Source organism: Syngnathoides biaculeatus, chromosome 17 (assembly GCF_019802595.1).
Source record: "Syngnathoides biaculeatus isolate LvHL_M chromosome 17, ASM1980259v1, whole genome shotgun sequence".
Classification (NCBI taxonomy): domain Eukaryota; kingdom Metazoa; phylum Chordata; class Actinopteri; order Syngnathiformes; family Syngnathidae; genus Syngnathoides; species Syngnathoides biaculeatus.
The window spans coordinates 14,475,963-14,497,249 of NC_084656.1; the positions used below are offsets into that span (position 1 = coordinate 14,475,963).

Genomic DNA, 21,287 nt, shown 5'->3' on the forward strand with positions numbered 1-21,287 from the left:
CCAATCTTGTTTAGCTTATTTGCAAAATGCACAGCAACTTGCCTCAGTTGACCACTGTTTGGTCTACTCACATCGGCGGTAACAGATGGATTAACTAAACAAGAGCCAAAAAGATCAGGACAATCTAGGGATTTGTCTCAAAAATACACGATAAACCAACAAAGAATGTAAGAAATTATTTTAATTGTGCAGGCATCTAAATGCAGCTATTTTTTTCCCTTGCGTGTCCTTGCACTTTGCTGTTGCATAGCAAAGCCACACCATTCCCCAAAAGGGTGACAGCTATTTAATAGGAATTTAGCTCACATCCCCAAGATAATTCCCATGGAGCAGGAAAATATCTGTCTCGCAAATTAAAAACCAAAATATCACACTCTTCTTGTGCCTCCATCTCTTACCCCAAGTCAGCTAAAATAGGCTCCTGTCTCCCATGACCCCAAACAGTTGAAGCAAAAAAGAATATTGGTTGCTGGATAAATGTGTGTGTCTGTGTGTGTGTGTGTGTGTGTGTTTGTGTGTTTCAGGTGCTCTGTAGTTACTCAAAATTGATTTGTTTTTAAAGAGTTTCTTTGCAAAGACATTGATTAATATATTTTTACCATGTTTTTATTAACCTTGTACACATTGTTTGTGATCAAGTCTTTGAATTCCCACCGCACAATCAAACCTCTGTGTCTTTTCCTACTCTAGAACATGAAAAGCACAGACTCTGTAAGAGTACAGACTACATGAACCTGCACTTTAAAGTGAAATGGCTCTATAATGAGTATGTGAAGGAGCTACCCAACTTTAAGGATGTTGTACCAGAGTACCCATCGTAAGTATCCAATAAGATGATCAATCAATACCAAACAAACTATTAGATGGACAAAAGGAGTAAATGCTTCTTGTCATTTTTTTTCCGTCATAGATGGTTCTTGCAATTTGTGCTGCAATGGTTGGATGAAAATGAGGATGTATCTATGGAATTCATGCACGGAGCCCTCGAGAGAGACAAAAAAGATGGGGTAAGAGAGTGGAGAAATCTTTTCAAACATTTGAAGGATGTACTTCAAAGAATCATGCCAAACCTTCAATGCAGTTCCAGCAAACGTCTGAGCACGCTCTCTTCTCCTGCTCTGTGGTGGACATCTTTACCCAACTCAACCAAAGCTTTGAGATCATCAAGAAACTGGAATGCCCTGACCCCAACGTCATGGCACAGTACAGCCGGCGCTTCTCTAAGGTAAACCCAGTGAAACCATCGGGATGGTAATTTAATTAATTTAACAGTATATTGTATGTAAGGACACATATTCAGTCCCATGTTACACAAGGAATTAGATTTTTTTTCTGTTAACACAATTGTTTAGTTGGCAAATATCCATAGTGAGGGAAGAAAGACTTTTCTTTCAGGGAGGAAAATATTTTCGGACACGTGAGAGTGATTTCATTCTTCCCCAAAAGTTTAATCCACCCTTGTGTAACGATCCTGTGCCATTATAGCTAACCTTATTTTCTCCCTCATCTTTCCAGACTATTGCCAAAGTTCTTTTGAAGTACAGTGCCATTCTTAGCACAAGTTTTTCTTCATACATTGACAAGGAGAAGATCGTAAGTGGGCATTTTAATTAATCCAAATTCTTACTATAATGCTATCATTTGCCAATTTCAGCAAAATTTTGAATCTACCGCATCCATGTTTGTAACCTCACGGTCTCCATGTGTACTGTATGTTTATGCGCAGCCCTGCGTCCTGATGAATAATGTGCAGCAATTGCGAATCCTGCTGGAGAAGATGTTTGAGTGCATGGGTGCCAAACAGGTAAACATGAGAATGAATGACTTGGAAATCCTGTTCAGGGATTTGGTGCTGTGGTGGAAAATAAGATCATTTTCTCTGTATTTTTAATTCTTCATGGAGCTGTACAGGAAGTGTTTTTCTCTAATGTAGAGCTTCTTGGGGTTGTAGTACTCAGTTTTAATCGAGTTGGTTGGACAAAACTTTATTTTCAACCACTGTGTTCAATGTACATTTAAAGCAAAATGAGTAGATGGATAATGAAGAGGAGGAAGCAGAAGAAGAGATTGGTTTTCTGGACTACTTGACTTAAACAAGACAGTTATAATACATATAATATATGTTATAAATGTATATGATACTATACTTTGTACTGGTTCAGTGACACTTCATCAATGTTTGTGTTGTGTCCCTTGGTTGAAAACCAGGTGTTAACCAGTAATGAGAACGCAATGGCTCTGGTGTGTACCATGGGTAGTTGTAAACATATGTGATGGGTAGACAAACAACTAGATTTATTGGACGTAGTGGCTTTGTTTGTAGAAAGTGATGGCACTCGTGTGCATAAAACCAGTGTTATGTGTGACAAAAGTATTTTCCATTACTAAGATTGTGATGTGGTCGTCACGTGATCCTTTGAGAGACCACTCGCTTAAAATGAGCTGTTATTGATTTATTTTGTCAAAAAGGACACAGGTATACTTGCTCATTCTCATGAGATCAAATACAAGCGCTACATCCAAAGTTATCCTATACAAATACAACATTGCTGGTGTTTGATTGACTCAGAGTTCCATTTAACAATTTATTTTGTATTGTCCCTGTAAAGCCAAAGTATTATTAAAAAAACTTGTATTGTATCTCATTGGATTTGACTGGAGTATCTAAAGTATTGAACAGTGAGTGGGTTGTTTTCCAGCACATTGTGGAAGTTAGGTATTTGAACTATTATTTTTTGTTTCTTTTATTTGGTCTTTAGAGGTAATTGATTTAGAGTTTTCTTTTTTTGACACAAATATTTTTGTTTGAATTTGACATAAATACCCAGACCTTTTATTTGCTTTGCTCTCTATCGGGCTTCCACTATTTTAATATTCACAATCTGCATTCGTTTTCATGTCCTTGGAGATGCCATGATGTTTTGCTTTTTCTTTTTCCCCCTAGTGCAACAATAGAATGCTAACATGCCAGGCAAGTTATTGTAGAGTATATGCAAACATGTCTGTGATACATGTTTGCATTGAATCAGATTAGATCTTTTAACCACCTAATTTCTTGATTGTGGTTTTGCCAATGAAACATCATCTTTTCACTGCCTCTGTTAGTTTGAAGAAAGTGAGGAGGAAGAGGAGGAGGAAGAGCAAGTAAGGGAGGAAGGGGACAAAATTCAGGTTGAGGTTTGTTGCAGTCTTCAGTGTAGCCCACAGCATCCATGTGAATTGTTTCCACCCTATTTCTGCTCCCAGCAACATCATTAATACATTCACAACGAAACTGCTGTGGAATTTCACTGGGTGTATAATTTGAAGGGTAATTTCTGGTGACAAGTCATCAAGTCAGTCAGCTTCATGGCCTTCCCCCAAATCTATTCACTCATTTCCTTTCTAACAGCTTTCAACCACTGATCTCTCTTTTCTTAATTTGTGTCCGTTCCCTCCCTCAAATATATTTTGCAATAGACTGATGGGGAGAAGGTGGGTATGACTTAAACATTAACATACAGTATATATTTATTTATATATTTATTTATTTGAATAAAACATTGTCTAACATTCATACCACAATAAGATGGACACTCCAGTGAAGAAGGTAAGAACCACGACGTTATCCATTTGTAAGTGCCATTCCTCCCCTGAAGCCTTCCCACAGTGCCACCTACTAGAAATGTATCAATATTCCTTCCTTTACCACTGAGTAACTCTTACTCTGAAGTAGAGTCACACAACATCATATTTATTCAGATGTTGCCTTTGTATGTCTGTATTAACTACTGTATACTGTAGCGAAATGTTCCTTTTCCTTTCTCCTGCATACTAATCGAAACATCTGTTTTATTCTAATATTCCAATTATTTATTGGTTTGCTTTGCTGCAAGTATTAGAATGAGGATTCATTCTAAATGTATGGTGACTGTCAGCTTATGTAGTTTTATTCCACTGGAAACTTCACTTTGGTTTCATCAATTGGTAGCTGCATTGTCAGTGTTACATTTTTTAAACAAAGAATATCCAGTTGCTCGCATTCACTAACGGCCGTCACGGTTTATGTGCATAAAGTACATAATGTTTATCGTTGTCATAGGCAGTAAATAAATTTAATATGCTGCCAGCAAGAATACCTTTTTCTATCCTTTTAAAAGTGTATGGTATCGTTGTACTTTGCAGGGGTACCATATGTCGCTGGTGTATTTACATTCTCTGTCTCGCGTCAAAAAATACTTGTTCATTTTGTATTTTTTCTGCAGATGGACACAGAGGCGAGTGATCTGCTGAACAACCTGCAGGTTAAGCTCAACAGTGTGCTGGATGAGCTCAGCGGTACATTTGGGAACAGGTAGAACACCTGCCCACATTTCCAAGTATATGTGTCGGTTACACACTTGATTCCACACGTATTTATGCTGACATCCTTGTGAACTGTCAGTTTCCAGAGCTGCATCAATGACTGCATGCGCCAGATGGCATCTCTGCTATATCAGATAAAAGGGCCTCTCAATGCCAACACCAAAGACCAGGTGGAGGCCGACTCTGATAACGTGCTCAGGCCACTTATGGATTTCCTGGATGGGAAGTAAGTTGCTCTCTTACACAATAGTTTGTGTGATGATTCGCCATTTACACAATATGATCAGATTCAAGCCCATTTTCCTGACATGTCCATGATTCTTCAGGTTGACGCTGTTTGCAACCATTTGTGAGAAGACTGTTTTGAAGCGTGTGCTCAAGGAGCTGTGGAGGATTGTGATGACCAACCTGGAGAAGACGATCGTCCTCCCCCAGTGCAATGACACCTTTGTATGTTTTATGCATGTTTATATCTTTGGATTCGGTTGGAATGCATTATTATGTTCATTTATTGGAGTTTTCTTTTTTTTTCTTTCTTTTTTTAAGGGTGCACAGATTCTCTCAGCTGCAAAAGAACTCGGTCAACTCTCCAAACTCAAAGTAAGTGGTCCAATATAGTGTCTCATTTTGAGTGACTTTTTGTACACTAGTGCAACTAACCTCTTTGTGTAGGATCATATGGCAGGGGAGGCGAAGAGCCTGTCTCCGAGGCAGTGTGCTGTTATGGATGTTGCACTGGACACGATAAAGGTCAGATGACTTAATCTGGGTACACTTTAGATCAGTCATGTTATCAGCTATCACCTACCAATTGTCTTCATCGGAAGGTTTCTTTAATGGAGTGTGAATGTGAATAAAATATTTGATTTTGGCAAGTTTGAGCATGCATTTTGATTACTACTGTAACTTAGTGTGAGCATGTTTTGTATCCCATTGAGGTGAATTCGGGCTATTATAGGGTTATGAAAGTTTCAGAATTTGAGAAACAGTTTCACTCATAATATTGCATAGTTGTCCATGACTGTAAATTCCAACAATCACAATAATAAATGTTACATTAATACCTCTCTGACCTTGTCAATCTAAACGATTATATCTTTGTAAAAACTATTGTATTGAATGTCATTGGACGTAGGTGTACTTAATAAATTGACCTGCCAATGTATCTGTAAAAAAAATGGATCTAACCAGCAAAGATGGTAGAGACCAAATATATTTGCATTTGCTACTGACAATTGCTTTGTCTCTGTGCATTACACTGATGTGGATTTCTGCAAACATGATTATTAAGAGTTCATACTAAACAGCGACACGGGCAAAAGACCACTTTAACAGCAGTGTGAAAAATTGGATTTGTGTTTTGTTTTTCCTTGCAGCAATATTTCCATGCAGGAGGGAATGGTCTGAAGAAGGCCTTCCTGGAGAAGAGTCCTGAGCTGTCCTCACTTCGCCACACCCTCTCCCTCTACACTCAGACCACTGACACGCTCATTAAGACGTTTGTAGCCAGCCAACTTGCCCAAGGTAGGCAATGAAAAACATTTCCCCTTATTAACCTTTAGAGGGTGCTGTGTCAACTGTGTTATGCCAGCATTGTCTCAACGTATTTTTCCACACTGAACTGTGTTGACTAGTTATTGCTGTCTTCTCTTTATTTCCTCTGCTGCATGTGTGCCAGTGCACAATGGAAAGGGTATTAGGTTAACTCCCAATGAAAAAATACAGCCCACCAGGGGTAGGTTTCCTCATCAGAGAGGTAGTCAGCTCTCCCATCTCCCTGTCACTATGTATTTGTTATCATTGTGTGCCACTAAAGTGGAGAGACCATTAACAACAACCTCAAAATGCATCCTCATCGCCTCCCAACTCAGTAATTCAAATCCAACTTTTTTTTCAAGAAGGCTCAATAAAAGTCATTAATTTACTATGTGGCTTTGCATTCGAATAGGCTCAGGTGTGTCCGACCCGATTGGCGAGGTGTCCGTCCAGGTTGAGCTCCACACTCATCCTAAAAGTGGCGAGCGCAAAGTTTCCGCCAAAGGTTATAGAGAACTCACACAATGCCCTTAAAAAGGTTTCTGTCTTTCTACCACGCTCGCTCACTGGTTGCATTGCTTTCCCTCAGTTGTGGCAGCCACCGATTTGAAATGGCAGACACCTGGAATGTTCCGGCCTTTTGTGGAGCTCACTATGATTGGACCACACTTAAGTGACAAGAAACGTAAATTTCAGACCAAATCCAAGAACAACACCTGGTCTCCCAAGTTCAATGAGACCTTCCACTTGTAAGTATACCAATTGCATTGTTGTCGTAGCTTTTCAAACTGCACGGAATTGTTAGTTTCCAATAATACAAATTAAAGTTTTGTGTGTTTGTTGCCCTCAATGACTCTCCTCGTGTAACAGCAGTCACTAACACACTCAGCACATGCCTATCACGTCATCACAGTGCTCTCTTTTGAAACATGTTGATGATTTACATAAATGTCAGCATAAACCTGACAACAAATTTAATACTGGCCCTTTTTCAAATGAGAACCCCCTCCCTCGATACTGGCTATTTTAGAGGAATTTGACCGATCTTTCAAGGCACGCAGAATATTGTGTTCTATGGTTGTGTGTGGGACACCCACTAAAAAAGATTAGATTTCCATCTTTCAGGCAAAAGAAGTTTGTTTCTACCTGTTATTTATTCGTTAGTAATTTGTGGTACAACATTAGTTAAGTTATACCAAGTTCTAAGTTGCATGATACACTGCTGCCATCTAGTGTCCATTTTATGGAGATTAAAATTCCTCTCAGGGTAAATCCTCTGAAGAGATGTGATATTAGTCCCCTTCTGAAGCCTTTGACGCACAAAAAAAAAAAAAAACGTAAAGGACATAAAACTACATCTTTAGGATAAGATAATCAGGTTCTAAAAGACTTAGACTACATTTTTGGTATTAAATGGGGTTTAACAGGGATGATTTCTGTAACAGCCGTTGTAATTATTGAGGGGTTTGTTTTTCATCGTCTCTGATAAAGCAAAACATACTGTAGCTCGTGCAAGAAAAAATAGTTAAGTAAAAGTAATAAGTAGCCAGCAGAATGTATGTCATTTACTCTAAGTAGGTTTCTTCTTGTAAAATCCTCAAGTAAAATATATGTTGCATTAAAACTACTCTGACAAGTACAATTGATGAAGTCAAGGTAAGGGATGAAATAGTTTTGACAGGGCACACCCAATCTGCAATCTCCTGTCTATTTCATGTCATATTGAATTTTTAAACACATTTGGAAGTGGCCTGATTCGGAGCTTAACAAATCCAGTTCCATTTGCGTCCCGACCTCTATTTATGGTGCCATGCAACATCCAAGTCGTGCTACTTGACAGGAATAAAATCTGATGTCTCACTTGAATCAAGCAGTACTATTTGAATCTCTCTTTCCACAGTGGCCTAGGAAACCAGGATGGGTTTGAATGCTACGAGCTGCAAGTGTGCGTCAAGGACTACTGCTTCGGTCGAGCGGACCGGGTGGTTGGCTTGTCCGTGATCCAATTAAGAGACATCATGGAGAAAGGCAACTGTGCCTGCTGGTGCCCACTCGGTCAGTGCATTCATATGGACAACACGGGCCTCACTGCCTTGCGGATCTTGTCACAACGTTCTAATGACGACGTGGCCAAGGAATTTGTGCGTCTAAAATCGGAAACTAGATCAGCCGAAGAGGGCAGATAAGGTTCAAAATAATGGACTGTTTGGTGGCACCCTATGTAGATCACTAATGCATTATCCCATTAGGTAGTTGCACAGACTCACTTTGTGTTCCTCAACTTCACACATCTTCTCATCTCTCATTAGCTGTGTGCTCATTCCATTATCTCAACTTCCTGCACTTCCAGAGTGTTATACAATAACCCCAGCCAATCTCCTCCAACCAACCACTGCCACCGTATTTCATGCCTTACACCCATAAATTAAAACTGTGAATGTGTCAAATGAAGTCGTTTGAATGCTCAAGGTCCGCTGTCGTGCTTTTGAGCAAGGTAAAGATGACAATCAATTTTGTCTCATACAGTGTCAAAGAGGATCGAATGGGGCTATTATTTCAAGAAAAAGGTAATTTAGTAGTATTTCTAACCACTGGATGAGTTTATGTGACTTGTGCCATTTTTATTTTATTATTTTTTTTTAACTGCAATGAAAATAATCCCTGATATTCTCCAGTATTATTATCATAATGTAAGTGGTTGATACGGAATGTGCAACATTGGTAGAGAGTACAGTACGTTTTATTTATATTTTTAGATTTTATTTATTTTTGTGTCCCACTACATGTAGTATATGTCGATGAAATTGCACAGTTGTTCCTGCAGGGTTGTTATAAGTTGTAAAGAAAATAACTTTACAGGCAGTAAAGACAGCCCTCACAATTACTTTACAGCTTTGTGTTTGCTATGAAATTGATTTTCTCTCTCTCTCGCTCTCTCTCGCTCTATATGTGAAGGAATTATTAAATCTCAACTATTGAACATTTTCTTCCAAAACTGGAGGGAAAAAACTTTTTTGAATTTAGCAGCACAACTTCTGAGTTCATTTTTTTAAAGTGTTATGAATGATTTACACATAGTTGTCTGACAAGAGTTAGAGGCTGACTGCGGAAACATTAAACAACGATGCTTCCATACAGGAAATATTTTGGAGACACAGTCTTGGACTTTCACAGTCTTCACAGTCCACTGCTTTCAAAAATTCTTAAATGAAGGAAAAACTAAGCTTCTAAAACTTTAGGACTCCCAAAAATGTGAATAATCTGTGTAGGTTTATTCATAAATTTGTCCCCAAACCGGCTTTCTGGTTCTGTTTTCATCAGCTCATGCTTTCAGTTGCCTTATTGTGATTTGTAATGTTTATATTTTAAAGCTTTTTCAAATCATGCTCTATATTTTGCCTGTCCACGCTGTGGTTTTCTACCTCTTAGCCCATTCTTGTATCCCAAGTAATATTCCTTTTTTTTTTTTTTCAATTTAGCTCAATTTTGAGATGTTTTTTTCTGTGTTTTATCATGTATGTTTGTGTATTATGTTTTTAATTTGGAAACAATATGATGGATATATTTATTTGATTAACACTAATCCATGTGTGCCATTTTTTTCATAACTGATGGAGAAATGTTGAAAATGTCACTCAGAATGAAGGCTGTTTTTGCAATATGAGAACCTCAATATTGGGACAGTTTTCTTTGACCAAATGACCTGTAGAAACGAAATAGACTATTTAATATACTGCACATGCTCCTTGTGCCATTTAAAAAGAAATCTGGATGTTGAATTTTGCAACTTCACAGTCCGCTAACACATACAGTAAATTTTGAAATCGTATTTGTCACTGTCCACCTTGTTGTCATGTAAACATTCTGATGAATTTTCTATAAAGTATCCATATATAAAAATGTGTACCTGATTTTTTTTTTTTTTTTTTTTGAAAAATGATGATTATCAAAGTTTATGCATAATCTTAAGGTGTATGTGATGTGATGTTTTTTCTTTTCTTTTTTTTCCTTTTTCTTCTCTTTTTTTCTTTCTCACACTTTTTGTATGATGTATTTTGGCATTTTAGATTTCACCTTTTTAAATTCTTGTATATCTCCTTTTGTGTGAATGACATGCACCGTGACCATTAGGTGTACGCTGCCTTTCACCCAAATTCAGCTATTATTACTCCTAATATACTTTTTTACAGTACAATTTTTCATAGTAGTTGGGTTCTCACCGAGCAAAATATTACATCTCTCACAACAAAGTAACTACAGTATGAGGGAGCTGTTAATCTTTTTTTTTTTTTTTTTTTTTTTTAACTGCCAATGCTGTGTCATTATCCAAGTTCAAAGATTGCTTCATTGTGAACTATAGCTCCTAGCAGGGAGGCTCACTGGAATCCCAGCTCCTCATTTGTGAACAGAAAAACATTAATAGGTGGTTCTGCTCTCACCGCAAGCCTCCTCCGTCTTGCTGGGTGCCCCAGCAGAACCACCAGGTTCTCCACCTTGTACCGGTCTGGAGTCTGAAAGTTCGTGAGTGCACAATGATCTGATTTCATTAGTTACTGTATATATTTTTTGGTTTTATGTTATAAAAAAAAAATACTGGGACAATCGTGTCTATTTGCAAGTAGTGAAACAACACTGTTTTGCATTGGACATGACTAAATTGCATCTCTCTAGAAATCAGCAATAGAGAGAATACACAATCATAATTTTCAATGTCCATGGTTTATCTGGGTAAAAGAGGTGAAACTGTAACTTAGAACAAAGTTTGGGTTTCAGATTGAATAAAATAGAATCATCCCAAATGTCGAATCTTTAATATTTAGAAAACAATAGCACCTAAATGATCGTTGCAAACAATATCCACTGTTTCAGCAGCTCTTGTATAGAAAGCAAGGTAGAAAGGTTTAAAGTGACCGTTTGCAGACACTGGCATTAACAAAGTTTCCTGACGAGGTCAAAAGCCTCACGTCATATCACCGTTATCTTTCTGGCGATAAATCTTCAGTCAAAGCTTTAACGAGTAAAGGTCCAACATTATTGCAGCATCAATTAAGTCTTTAACTTGCATTTATGTTCCCGTACCATCAGAGGAAATTGGACTGCTTTTGTGTAGCCGTTGTTGACAAGGGTCCCTGACAGCGTCCCTAAAAGCGTGTTGATTTTTTTTTTTTTTTTTCTCCATGTGTTTAATGGTTCTGAACTGATAAAACATCACTTGTCTACAAATTACAGAACATTCAGAATAATAAAATGTGTAGTTACCACTGCAATAGAACGCTATAAAAGACAATAATTCTTTATTTCCTCCACGTTTAATTCAGAGTAACCAAGATAAGATGGGATCAGTGGTGTCCTACATTGGTCAGTTGTGTAGGCAGCAGAATAAGCAAGGTGAGTGTTTTTAAATACATTTTTTCTATACTTCAATGCTCAAATATTTGAATAATGTCAGGGGATGTATGGGTTATGAATTGGGCTCCATTCATATTCAACCTAATGCTGCAAAATAGAACTGCAAGTGCAGATGAAGGATGACCCTTAACATAATACGAAACTCAGCAACAGACCCCAGAATGTAAGAAGGGGGCACAACACGGGCACTCCTCAGGGTTGTGTCCTCAGTCCCCTCCTCCAGTTACCATACTTCTGTACCTAATTTTAAATTTAATTTAATTAATTTGTAAAATTGTTTTATTTTTAAGATAATCTTTTGTATTTTTTTTCTTATTGACAGAAGTGGAGAGACACTTACGAGCCAATGACAGAACTTTCAACCTTTCTTACCGCTATGCTGTGAGTACAGAAGATGTAAGAAATCACAGCGGCAATGTAGCTCATTCGTCAAATCTTTTTACAGAACAATGCCATCAAGACATCCAAGTACAACATCTTCACCTTTCTGCCACTTAACCTTTTTGAGCAGTTCAGGAGGCTCGCTAATTGCTTCTTCCTCTTCCTGTTTACTCTTCAGGTAGGCTTGCCACGGTACTGTATTTGTTTTTATGAGTTCCTTCTCTAATGCTGCAACAAAGTTCATGTGGGCTTAATCCGTCAACAAATGCATAGCTGCATGGTTCAATCTACCCGTACAGTAGGCCCCAAAATGTTTCCTGCGATTTTTAAATAGATTTATTTCCAGTGTATGTGCATGTGTGCCTTTTCATAGCTCATCCCACAAATCTCCTCGCTTGCCTGGTTTACCACAGCTGCCCTTCTCATTTTGGTGCTGTCCATAACGGCGGTCAAAGATGCCACAGATGACATAGTGAGCGAACAAAAAAAAATAATCCAATCCACTGTGGTCTTTTTTACCAACCTACAGCAACATCTCACGCTTCTTTATCTTTCTCCCTTTTAATGAACAGAAAAGGCACAAAAGTGACAATGAAGTGAATAACCGTGAAGTGAGGATCCTCGTTGATGGCGAGTGAGTCATTTGCCCGTTTACAAATCATGATGTTTCATTGTTATTTTTGGCCTTATGGTTTAATTTTGTCAGATTTAGGACTGAAAAATGGATGAATGTTCAGGTTGGAGATGTCATTAAACTGGAAAATAATCAGTTTGTCACAGTAAGTCCCACAGCATTGAGTCACCATAATTACATGGAGGTCCAAACATTTTTAGCATATAGTGTTTTGCTATTTTCTATATGTATTTGTTTTTCAGGCAGACCTTCTTTTGCTCTCCAGTAGTGAGCCTCTCAATGTGGTTTATGTTGAAACAGCAGAATTAGATGGGTATGTCGTCCACGTCTTTTGATTTTGTGTTGGTGTTTTCGTCTGGTTCTGTTTGTGTGTATGTGTGTGAGTGCTTACTGAGCAATTTTGTGCAGAAAATATGTAGAAAATTGACCAAACGTATTTAAGGGTGAAGTAAATCAAATTAAAATTTTGCTGACCTTCATCCATCAGTATTCTATAGGCTAATTAGGGTCGTTGGTGAGCTGGAGCCTACCCCAGCTGTTCTTTTCATTGAAAATTGATCATGATGTTGAACATTTATTGTACATATGCAGTATCTTGAAAGGTTGTAATGGGATGCATTGTGGCCATGTGCTAATAACTGGATGCTGATTTCCCATATTTCTTATGTCATCATGGTCTCTCTGTGCCCTAGTGAAACCAATCTGAAAGTGAAACAGGCCCTGACTGTAACTGGAGGGATGGGAGACAGCACCGAAGCGCTGGCCAGGTTTAATGGTGAGGTTTGGGAATATGACAGCATTTTCAAACATTCCATCAACACGTTGACAAGGATAACCCCATGCACAATATGTTTCTCAGGGGAAGTGAAATGTGAGCCTCCAAACAGTCGTCTGGAAATTTTTAAAGGGACACTGATGGTGGATAGCCAAAGTTACGCTTTGGATAACGGCAGAGTGCTTCTACGTGGATGCACTCTTAGAAACACAGAGTGGTGCTTTGGACTGGTTATCTTTGGAGGTATGTGAAGAGATTTTTTTTTTTTTTTATTTCAGTGTTAAGGTTTTTTGTGACTTTAGAGGTCATCTTCCCCCATTGATAATGGTCAAATTCCACATTACAGGATGTTCAAATGGATGTAAGAGAACATGGGTTTTTGCTTCCTATGTTGCATTTTTGGCTGATCATGTGTCCTGTGCATGATTGCCAACTGGATCAATTGAACATGAGACCCTTACCTTTGCAGGTCCAGACACGAAGCTGATGCAGAACAGTGGAAAGACGACATTCAAAAGGACAAGCATGGATCACTTCATGAATGTTTTGGTGCTTTGTGTGAGTTTCAGTCATACGCATACATGTTAGCAATAAAAAGTTTAATTACATTTAGAAAATCTATTACAGTATGTGAAGCACGTCAAGACTTTGAACTGGGATTGGCTTTTGTCCCGTTAAAAAAACTTATAGATGAATGTCTGACAGAAACTGTATTCAATCTAGGACCAATCCAGACATCTTGTCATCGATTTTCATTATAGAAAATGTAAATTAGCCATAGGTGATAAATTATTTGTCTCTTTTCTTTCATCGATCAGATTTTTGTTTTCCTGCTGTCCATGTGCTCCGTTCTGGCCATTGGTCATGCAGTCTGGGAGGCGAAGGAGGGCTCAGTTTTCACTGTATTCCTCCCTCCAGAACCTGACGTCGATGTTCCTCTCTCATCATTCCTCTGCTTCTGGTCTTATGTGATCCTCCTTAACACGGTGGTTCCCATGTCTCTCTTTGTCAGGTATGTGTTGACACCGAATAATTAAGACACTTTCTGTTTTGTGTCACGCGTCACTGTTTTTCAGCGTGGAGGCCATCCGTCTAGTGAATAGTTACTATATTGACTGGGACTGGAAGATGTATTACCCCAAGAGTGACACCCCTGCTCAGGCCAGGACCACCACCCTGAATGAGGACCTGGGTCAGATCAAATACATTTTCAGCGACAAGACTGGCACCCTGACGCAAAACATCATGACATTCAATAAGTGCACGATCGGTGGCAAAAGTTATGGTGAGCAGATGACTCAAAGCTAAACATATAACAGAAAATGTTAATTTTTTTTTTTTTTTGAAGGGGAGCTCTTGGACACATCAGGACAAAGGATTGAAATAACAGAGGTGAGATTTATTGTGGGTTTACATAATTTAAATCAATACAACAACTGTCTCTATCCACTTTTGCAACAGGAACCGGTTTCATTTAAACCAATATTTTAACAGCTTGACATCGAAACAAAAACAAATGATTAAAATGAAATAACCATTAGGCTTAATGTAGCTTTAATGACAGAGAGAGCCTTTAACTTCTTCAATGAGCTCATCCAATCTTGGGTTAATCTTCAGTTCTTCAAAAGATATTCCATTAACCTTTGTTGGATTTCATGGAGTGAAGCAGTTTTGATGGTTTAATTGCCTTATTTGGGCGCCTGTCCTGACGTATTATTGAGTGCATAAGGCTGGCAATAAACACATACCTTCAGTGGCAATGCAGGTATCAAATAAATACAGCTTAATTTTTTCTTGAATATTCCAGGTTATTCTGTCAAAACATGTTTTGTTTTGTTTTTTTACTCATTTTCCCTAACTTGTGGGCCTATTTTAATTTATTTTATTTTATCGCATCTTGAGATGAGTGTCTTGACAGATTCGCTTAATTTTCAAAATAATTTCAGACTCTGACTCCCAATAAAGTATTTTTTTAACTTATTTTCTTTGCGCACCTTGGTACCAAATGGCCTGCAGACACCTCCACGGCCTTGTAGTTGTTGACCTTGCCTTCATACTGGACATCTTTCTTCCTGTAGAATACACCAAGGGTGGACTTCTCGTGGAACCACCTAGCCGATCCAAAGTTCGTCTTTCACGACCACAATCTGGTGGCAATTGTCAAGGAGGGCAATATGGAGGCTCAGGCCTTCTTCCGTTTGTTGGCTTTGTGCCACACCGTGATGCCTGAGGAAAAGAGACAAGGTTAGCAGACTTGTGATTACTGCATAAAGTACATTCTCAATTTTGAATCCAAAACATGTTTGATGGTCGGTCTCGTTTCCTCCAAGGGGAGCTTTATTACCAGGCGCAGTCTCCTGATGAAGGTGCTCTGGTCACTGCTGCGAGAAACTTTGGATTTGTGTTCCGTTCACGCACGCCGGAGACCATCGCAGTCCTGGAGATGGGCGAGCTTGTCATCTATGAACTTTTGGCTGTTTTAGACTTCAATAATGTGCGCAAGAGGATGTCAGTTATAGGTGAGACAGTGGCAACAAGACGAAAAGAAACAAATGTTCAACTTCTTAGAACCTCTTATTGCTTTGCAGAGTTCATAGAAAAAAAAAAGGCAACACGGTTGAGTAGTCTTGAGCACGTCTGCCTCATAGCTGAGATCTTCTCCCTGTGCTTGATTGGTTAATGAAAAAAGGCCTTGTTTTGCATTATTTCCTGTAAAGACTTTCATGAATTCAGACATACATATTCTCACTGTGATATGCAGTGCGTAACCCCGATGGGAAGTTGACTCTATACTGTAAAGGAGCAGACGCCATCATTTTTGAGAGGCTCCACACCTCCTGTAACACACTGATGGCCCTCACCACCAGACACCTCAACGTGAGTTTTTATTTTCTCCGGAATGGAAGAATCATCATTGTTGTAATTCCTGTTCTTAACTCTAATTTTAGGAATATGCAGGTGATGGTCTCCGGACTTTGGTTCTAGCATACAAGGATTTGGACGAGAACTATGTACAGGAGTGGATGCAGCGTCACCATGAGGCCAGCACCATCATTGAAGATAGAGATGAGAAACTTGATCGACTGTATGAAGAGATTGAGAAAGACTTACTGGTTGGTTCTACTAATAACTGAATTTCCTGAAACTTTGACTTCAATCTAGTAAAAGCGGCTGACTTAAAATTGGTACAATTTCTTTATGATACAGATAAGCTTATAGTTTGGTGTAAAACTTCTGTGCATCAAATACTTTTACTTTACCAACGTTTGATTTACTGCAGCTTTTGGGAGCAACAGCTGTAGAAGACAAGTTGCAGGATGGTGTCCCGCAGACAATAGAGCAGCTGGCCAAAGCTGACATCAAAATTTGGGTGTTGACCGGTGATAAACAAGGTTATTTTTTCTGCCCGGGGACTAATTTTTTTTTTTTCATATGATTTAATAACTTCATGTTCCCAAAATGTTTCCCACCAGAGACTGCAGAGAATATTGGCTATTCCTGCAACATGCTGCAAGAGGAGATGAAGCATGTGTTCATCGTGGCAGCAAATACAGCAGAAGGAGTCAAAGAGGAGCTTCAGTAGGTTCAAAATCTCAGGTTGTTGCATGAATTGATTGTATTGAGCATAACATACTTAGTCCAGTAACGTCATTGAAAAACAAAACATAGCGTTAGCAACCTCAATGTTGTTCTGTTTTTAGGAGTGCAAGAAGGAAAATGTGTCCAGCAGCAGCAGAGGAACCAAATGTGACCAGAGCTCGTCCAGGCCTCTTGTGGCTGCACAAAACAGAAACCGTTCATGATGACAAAGTTGACGGCAAATATGGTCTTGTTATAAATGGACACAGCCTGGTAAAAACAAATGAATAATTAAGTAAATGAGTCAATAAGGTGGCGGTGATGCGACTGGTTAGAGCGTTGGCCTCACAATTCTGAGGATCGGGGTTTAAATCCCAGCCCCGCCTGTGTGGAGTTTGCATGTTCTCCCCGTGCCTGCCTGGGTTTTCTCCGGGAATTCCAGTTTCCTCCCACATTCCAAAAACATGTCTTAATCGGAGAACCTAAATTGACCCAAGGTGTGATTGTTGGTGCAACTGTTGTCTATCTCCATGTGCCCGGCGATTGGCTGGCAACCCGTTCAGGGTGTACCCTGCCTCCTGCCCGATGACAGCTGGGATTGGCTCTTGCACTCCCCAACCCTCATGAGGATAAGCGTCTCAGAAAACGGATGGATAAATTAAATAAATATTTAATACAAATAATTATATTTATATCATTATGATGTCAAAAATTCTAAGAAAAATCAGAACATTTTCTTTATTTTTCTTTTACCTTAGCCAATTTCCTCATCTTCCATTTGATCCTCAGGCCTTTGCCTTGGAGAAAGGTTTGGAGTTGGAACTGTTGAGGACCGCGTGTATGTGCCAAACTGTGATTTGCTGTAGGGTCACCCCAATACAGAAAGCCCAAGTTGTTGAACTGGTCAAGAAATACAAACAGGCGGTCACTCTGGCCATTGGGGACGGCGCCAACGACGTCAGCATGATCAAGGGTAAACTCACAGTTGCAACAGTGCTAAGAGGTGATCAGGATACATTGTGCCTTATTCGTGTTTATCTGACAGCTGCACACATCGGCGTTGGTATCAGTGGTCAGGAGGGCATGCAGGCCGTTCTGTCCAGCGACTTCTCCTTTGCCCAGTTCCGCTACCTGCAGCGCCTGCTGCTGGTGCACGGGCGCTGGTCGTACCTGCGCATGTGCAAGTTTCTCCAGTATTTCTTTTACAAGAATTTTACCTTCACCTTTGTTCATGTCTGGTATGCCTTCTTCTGCGGTTTCTCAGCACAGGTGAGGGACATTGACGAGTGACTAAATGTAATAATACTGTAATAATAAAAGATTCCACACCTACATCATGTGTTTTATAGCAGAAGTGAAATAAATGTCGTGTAGTGTTTCTCAGTGTAAATGGTTTTGCGCAGTACAAACGAAACATTTATTCATCATTTAAGTCAATATATTAACATGGTCACTTTGACTCTTCTAATTTCTAGACTGTGTATGACCAGTGGTTCGTCAGCATGTACAATGTAGCATACACAGTCCTCCCCGTCCTTGGCATGAGTCTCTTTGACCAGGTGTGCAGCTTTAGCATCTTGCATATTTTAGTGCCGTTTATTTTCGGTAATAGCAATTACATTTACTCTACATTTCTACCCATCTTATGTTACTGCAGGATGTGAATGACCGCTGGAGTTCCCAGTATCCTCAGCTCTACTTACCAGGGCCTCTGAACATTTATTTTAATAAGAAAGCCATGGTGTGCTGCGTGATTCACAGCTGCTACAGCTCCCTCGTTGTCTTCTTCGTTCCGTGGGCGGCCATGCACGACACAGTCGGAGACAACGGCAAAGATATTGCAGATTATCAATCCTTTGCATTAGTGGTGCAGACGTGTCTTCTTATTGTGGTCAACATCCAGGTGAGAAGTGCACAATGTAAATGAAATGGTCCTTTTGGAAAAACAAAAGCATTTGCTCCTAAGGTCCGAAGAGATTGCAAGGCTCTATTTGAATCCCAAATTTCAACCATTATTATTATTGTTTTTAAAAAGCCAAAGATTATGGTCAAATTTTTTTCAAATTTGGTGTCTCCCATCATGGAGGACCACACTGAGTCATTTTTGCACCTCATACGATTTTGCTCGAATTGCACTGTGATTGTAAATATCTGAAATGTTGCATTCACTTTTCAAGTGAGAAATTATATGTGCTCTAAAATAACATTTACTTGTTGGTAGTTATTTATTGTTTTTGTTTCAGATGTGTCTTGACACTCATTACTGGACACCTGTGAACCACTCATTTATGTGGGGCAGCCTGGTACTGTACTTCGCCACCACGTTCGCCATGCACAGCAACGATATATTCTCCATATTCACCTCTGTATTCCCCTTCATTGGTGAGCCATTTGGAGGATTTACAACAAATGCTACTGCAATTTTTATTCCAGACCACTGACAACTAAGCCCGGAAATACCACGCTAGTGGAAATACTTACCATTCCTTTTTATGTAATAAATGGCTCCTGTATTTGAAACTTTAGGCACAGCGAGGAACACCCTGAGCCAGCCCAATGTGTGGCTTACAATATTTTTGACTTGTCTCCTGTGTGGTCTTCCGGTGATGGCTTTCCGTTTCACTGTCATTCAGCTTTGGCCCAGTATCAATGACAAGGTATTACGATCCTGAGTGTTACGTGTGTTTTCCTTTTCAATTATGTATTTCTATACAAGGATCTCTGGATTGCTCCACTATCAACAATTTAATAACCAGATTAATCTTTTCTTTTCTGACTAGTTCTAAAAATGTTTGTGAGCTGGTTGCTGTGAATTATTTACATACAATTAAAAGGACCCTACATTAGTTTCTCTGGCCATGACATGACTAGCTGCAATAGACAATGATCCAGATCCACACTTTCAAGGAAATGTATGAAATCACCATCCATCACCATGCCTTCCTTCTTCATTGTCATGTCAAAGCCAAAAGTTAAGCAGAGCTACATTAAATTTTGATAGAAGCACAGATTAGCTTGTTCACAGAACTAGCTGACACCAGTGGCTTCGGATAAGTGGCACATACTTGTTCGCTAGTTGATTTGTCGACTTCAGAGTGCATACACTGTACTGTAGGAACTGCTGCCTCCACAAGTGAAAATGCTTTGATGGTACCAAAAGCCAGAATCATTGTCCCAGCAGAGTTTGGGGCTGCACTATCTATTAAATAGCCACAGGAAATCGGGCTAAATACATCGGGTGTGTAGGTGTCATGAAATTTTAGATTTATGTCACAAACATGCAGTTTTATGAAAATACTTGGGAAATATTGTATATTGTAAAAAAAAAAAAAAGGAAAAAAAGCACAAGACATTAATATTTTTATTCTCGCAATGGTCCTAAGAGGGAACACAAGTTAACAACTGTAACGTTTGTACGCTGTAGAAGCCACTCTTTCAACACCCCTTAATTTAAAGCAAAAGTTAGTCATTGGAAAAAAAAATCAAATCAATATATACCTTTACCTTTGTTTACAAGAGCTAATAGCAGCTAGCCAGTTGGTGGGGTGCTAGCAAGCAGCTACTGCTACAATATGGAGCTAACGTTACCGATCCCCACCTCCTGGGCATCAGCTCTCTCAGCTTCACAATCTTCAACATTACTTTTTTTTCTTCGCAAATGCATCAGATTTTGAGGTGTGACTTTATTCTGTATAGGTGAGACATAAAGTGCGCGAGGAGCCACTGCCAGGTCCTCCTTCTCGGCGTCTGCCAGCAAGGCGAATGAGGTCTCGGCGGTCGAGCTATGCCTTCTCTCATACTCACGGGTGCGGCGATTTGGTGACATCGCGAAGATTCCTGCGTAAACATCCTCCAACAAGTCAGGTCACCTTGTTCAAACAAATTAATTCTCATTTGGCCCCAAACCAGCCACAACTCTGTCGAGTCGACACAGTGGAGTCAGAGCAACAAGCACGGTAACACTAGTAGTTCAAAGGTTTGTAGAGTAGACTTCAAGGACATTTTATCTCTCTTCTAAAGCTGGTATTAATGATGAATACCATGACTAAATTATACTAAATTATTAAAATCTAAAACTATACTAAATTATAATCTACGTATACTGTATATACGCTGCTGGAGCAAATATTCTTCACCAAGAAATATGAATGCCTAAATGTTGTACTGGAATAGCCCGACTCACTCAACTAAATAAATTCTTTTGACTCAATTAAAGAGTGTCTCTCATTTTTTAGCTCAACAAAATATTTTTTGTTCAGTCTCTACAAATATTTATTAGCTTTCTATATAAGTTTTTTTCCATAGCGCAGCCCGTCCGACGATTTATTCTGGAAGCAATTTCAAACTTCAAGTGCAACACGATGTTTCACCTGGGCTCTGGACTTGCTCCAGCCTCTGGGACATGTAAATAGTCAATTTGAGAAGTCTGATTTGACAAAGAATTTCCAATTTTGAGGGATTTTTAACGCAGTGCATATCTGATATAAAAGATTCAATAAAGACAGGTTAGAAGGGAGAATCTGCGCAGACAGCCTCTTACGCACATGGGAAAATATGGCCCTAACTTTATATCTGCAAAATGGGTCATGAATTGGCAAAATTACTAATATAATCTTTCTCCATTTAATA

General features: G+C 39.2%; 2 protein-coding genes across 4 annotated transcripts in view; both read left to right on the forward strand.

Moving 5' to 3' along the window:
* Positions 1-10,099, forward strand: part of LOC133491207 (protein unc-13 homolog B-like) — a 66,548-nt gene extending 56,449 nt beyond the window's left edge. For 2 of the 3 annotated variants that reach the window (XM_061802146.1, XM_061802144.1), the window contains exons 26-38: positions 691-817; positions 911-1,007; positions 1,082-1,225; positions 1,516-1,593; positions 1,727-1,804; positions 4,245-4,333; positions 4,424-4,570; positions 4,671-4,944; positions 5,017-5,094; positions 5,721-5,868; positions 6,293-6,385; positions 6,470-6,629; positions 7,781-10,099. In XM_061802146.1, the coding sequence (XP_061658130.1) occupies positions 691-817; positions 911-1,007; positions 1,082-1,225; positions 1,516-1,593; positions 1,727-1,804; positions 4,245-4,333; positions 4,424-4,570; positions 4,671-4,944; positions 5,017-5,094; positions 5,721-5,868; positions 6,293-6,385; positions 6,470-6,629; positions 7,781-8,066 (1,799 nt within the window). In that variant the 3' untranslated portion in view covers positions 8,067-10,099. The remainder of the gene's footprint in view (positions 1-690; positions 818-910; positions 1,008-1,081; positions 1,226-1,515; positions 1,594-1,726; positions 1,805-4,244; positions 4,334-4,423; positions 4,571-4,670; positions 4,945-5,016; positions 5,095-5,720; positions 5,869-6,292; positions 6,386-6,469; positions 6,630-7,780) is intronic. The other variant, XM_061802145.1, reaches the window with a different exon arrangement.
* Positions 10,100-10,191: 92 nt separating this feature from the next.
* LOC133491208 (probable phospholipid-transporting ATPase IM) lies at positions 10,192-20,838 on the forward strand. The gene is made up of 28 exons (XM_061802147.1): positions 10,192-10,401; positions 11,199-11,268; positions 11,612-11,670; positions 11,735-11,848; positions 12,044-12,142; positions 12,243-12,304; positions 12,377-12,449; positions 12,547-12,617; positions 12,997-13,079; positions 13,164-13,322; positions 13,549-13,637; positions 13,898-14,091; positions 14,156-14,364; positions 14,428-14,471; positions 15,158-15,323; positions 15,410-15,598; positions 15,841-15,956; positions 16,028-16,192; positions 16,360-16,471; positions 16,553-16,658; positions 16,781-16,931; positions 17,448-17,631; positions 17,704-17,927; positions 18,134-18,217; positions 18,316-18,561; positions 18,902-19,040; positions 19,185-19,315; positions 20,355-20,838. The coding sequence occupies exons 2-28, from the start codon at positions 11,214-11,216 to the stop codon at positions 20,616-20,618; spliced, it is 3,588 nt and encodes a 1,195-aa protein (XP_061658131.1). The 5' UTR covers positions 10,192-10,401; positions 11,199-11,213; the 3' UTR covers positions 20,619-20,838.
* Positions 20,839-21,287: the final 449 nt, after the last annotated feature.